Source organism: Tasmannia lanceolata, unplaced genomic scaffold (assembly GCF_043159265.1).
Source record: "Tasmannia lanceolata isolate RefF3 unplaced genomic scaffold, GAP_Taslan_0.1 ptg000011l, whole genome shotgun sequence".
Taxonomy (NCBI): domain Eukaryota; kingdom Viridiplantae; phylum Streptophyta; class Magnoliopsida; order Canellales; family Winteraceae; genus Tasmannia; species Tasmannia lanceolata.
Window position 1 is genome coordinate 10,975,239 of NW_027518688.1, and position 2,966 is coordinate 10,978,204.

The following is a 2,966-nucleotide window of genomic DNA, read 5'->3' on the forward strand; positions in this document are numbered from 1 at the left end:
GAGAAAAGTCATTGAAAATAATAGAGTGATTAGCTGCCCAAAATTGTTATCAATGCAACTACGCTCTAGTGTAAAAGAGTAGCCATAAATACAAAAGAGGGGGCTGTCCCAAGTAAAAAAGAAGGGGTGACTATATCACTTCTCTTTAACAAAATATCAAGATCTTTTTTTTTTTTGGTAGGTATTATATCAAGATCTCAAGTAAGGTGTTTTGTACGCATACGAGTGGTGGGCCTTGCTACTCGTTAGAGAACAGTGATTGATGCCCAAAATGGTTATAAATGTAACCAGACTCTGGTTTGTTGACAGCCATTGCAAGCAAGAAATCATTCTCAAAGTTTAGGTAATGGCTCTACTACTTACTGACTCCTTGTCACTATCTTTTCTCTTGTTGCTTCCCTTCTTTTTCCACTTTCTTCTCAGAAGGTTCAGCATTGTTAGGGCTGATAAACCCAATTTACCACCTTCTCCATTCAAGCTTCCTATTATTGGGAACCTTCACCAGCTTGGCTCGCTGCCTCACCGCTCACTCCGAAGTCTATCTAAGCAACATGGCCCCTTAATGCTCTTACATTTGGGTCAAGTTCCTACTCTAGTAGTTTCGTCGGCCAAACTTGTTCATGAGATTGTTAAAACCCATGATATTGCTTTCTCAGGCAGGGCCGCAACTGTGGCCGCCAATCAGCTCTTCTATGGCTGCAATGATGTGATGTTCTCACCTTATGGTGAATATTGGAGGGTATCCAGGAAAATTTGTGTAGTAGAACTCTTAAGTGTGAAAAGGGTGCAATTATTCCAACAAGTTAGGGAAGACGAAGTCTGTAAGATAATCCAGATGATCTCGCACTCTTGCTCGCTGGCGAGGGGGGCGTCCATTAATATAAGTGAGTTGCTCCTCTCTCTCACAAACAACATGATTTCAAGAGTTGTTTTTGGTAAGAAGTGTGGAAGACATGGGGAGAATATATATGCTGGACTGACAAGAGAACTAGGGGTCATCTTGGGACTTTTTCGCATGGGTGACTATTTCCCTTCTCTTGAATGGATCGACATCCTCACTGGATTGGATGCAAGGACGAAGAAAACTTTTAGAGGCCTTGATTCTTTATTTGATCAAGTGATCGAGGAGCATCTCAATCCTGAAAGAGATGAGCAGAGTATTGATAAGGATTTTGTCGATGTTATGCTCCATGTGCAAAAGGAATCCAACCTCCAAGATATCCCCCTCAGCAAAGATAATCTCAAAGCAGTTATCTTGGTCTCTCTCTCTCTCTCTCTCTCTCTCTCTCTCTCTCTCTCTCATGCACATGTGTACAAAAAGATTATTCATGGGTATTAAAATTAATGATGTAGAAATGTAGGATCCCACATCGGAAAGGAAGAGAAAGTTCCTGGGCAATAGTTGTGAACTCTCCTTCTCCCTGTGTAGACGCGTTTTTCAGCAACTCTAAGGGGCGGGCCCCACAGAGTTGGTCTTGCACAATTAGTGTGGCTCGAAAACAAAACAGGGAGGGTAGAGGTGTCAGAACCGGACAATATTCACACAATTGGGTCGGGACGTGCCAAGTAAATCACTGATGCTTTTATTTTTTCTGTTGCCCTAGGATATGTTTGCAGGTGGAACTGAAACAACCGCGACAGCCATGGATTGGATAATGACGGAGCTTGCTAGGGACCCCACAGTTATGAAGAAAGCACAAGAAGAGGTACGGAGAGTGGTTTGCAAAAAATCAATGGTGCAAGAGGAAGATATTCGAGCAATGGATTACTTAAAATCGATAATAAAAGAGACTCTAAGATTACATCCTCCTGCTCCATTGTTAGCTCCACGAGAGACAATCTCAACTACTGAATTACAAGGTTATCATATCCCTCCAAAAACAAGGGTTATGATCAATGCATGGGCAATTGGAAGGGACCCTGATTCATGGGATAATGCTGAAGAGTTTTGCCCAGAGAGGTTTATGAACAGTCCCATCGATTTCAAAGGGAATGATTTTGAGCTGATACCTTTTGGGGTGGGCCGGAGGGGTTGCCCTGGAATTTCATTTACCATTTCAACCATCGAACTTGTTCTTGCCAATCTCTTATATTGGTTTGATTGGGAGTTGCCTGATGCTGAAAACAAAGGTCTAGACATGACTGAAGCTGCTGGGATTACAGTCCATAGAAATTGTGATCTCCATCTTGTTCCAATATGTCATTTTCCTTAAGACGGCAAAACCTATCTCTATACTTACTGTAGTTATTGTCCTTTCAAAAATATCTGTAGTTAAAAAAATACCTTGTTTGGAATAAATATTTTTTGCTTCAATAAAAATACCTAGATTGGATGGAAAGAAAAAGGGTAGAGCTGCCCTATCCCAAGTCCGGATAGGCTGTAACGTAAAAAAATCTTATTTTTACCTTAGTAAAGACATTGGAGTTGATGACCCCCACACACTCTCATGTATTTCCATCTCCTTCCCCTCTCTCACAACTAACCCCAGAAACATTCCATGAAATATTCAACGAATCACTTTTGCAGGGTTGCAAATTAAACCTCCGCTGAAAGTCAATATGTGGGACAGGTCTATTGATCTCAACTTGATGCTGAGGAAAACCATGAAGATTGTTCGACGTGGAATAAATTCCTCATTCTTCAACTATTATTTTTGTCATCTTACTTGTGGCCTACTTTTTAGGCATCAAATCTTGAATGAATGATCTTCGGACATGGTGCTGGTTTATTACGTGATTTCTATTTTTATGGGTTTTTAGCCATGTTTTTTGTGTTGCTTTAGATGAACTCTGTCTGAAGGTAGCATTTAGTGCCCGTTTGGATACCTCATATTTGTATTTGGATTTGGAATTGAGTTTTGAATACAAATTTAATAGATCCGCCAGCTCATGTTGAGGGAGATAGAGAGGGCAGAGGGTACTTCCTAGTGGAGTGGAGAGGTTGAGGAGCAAGGAGAGTGAAGGAA

General features: G+C 41.1%; 1 protein-coding gene across 1 annotated transcript; it reads left to right on the plus strand.

Moving 5' to 3' along the window:
• The first annotated feature begins 316 nt into the window (after positions 1 to 316).
• On the plus strand, positions 317 to 2,435 carry LOC143886429 (cytochrome P450 71A1-like). The gene is made up of 2 exons (XM_077390396.1): positions 317 to 1,258; positions 1,605 to 2,435. Exons 1-2 carry the CDS (start codon positions 347 to 349, stop codon positions 2,211 to 2,213), a joined length of 1,521 nt encoding a protein of 506 aa, XP_077246511.1. The 5' UTR covers positions 317 to 346; the 3' UTR covers positions 2,214 to 2,435.
• The last annotated feature ends 531 nt before the right edge of the window (positions 2,436 to 2,966 follow it).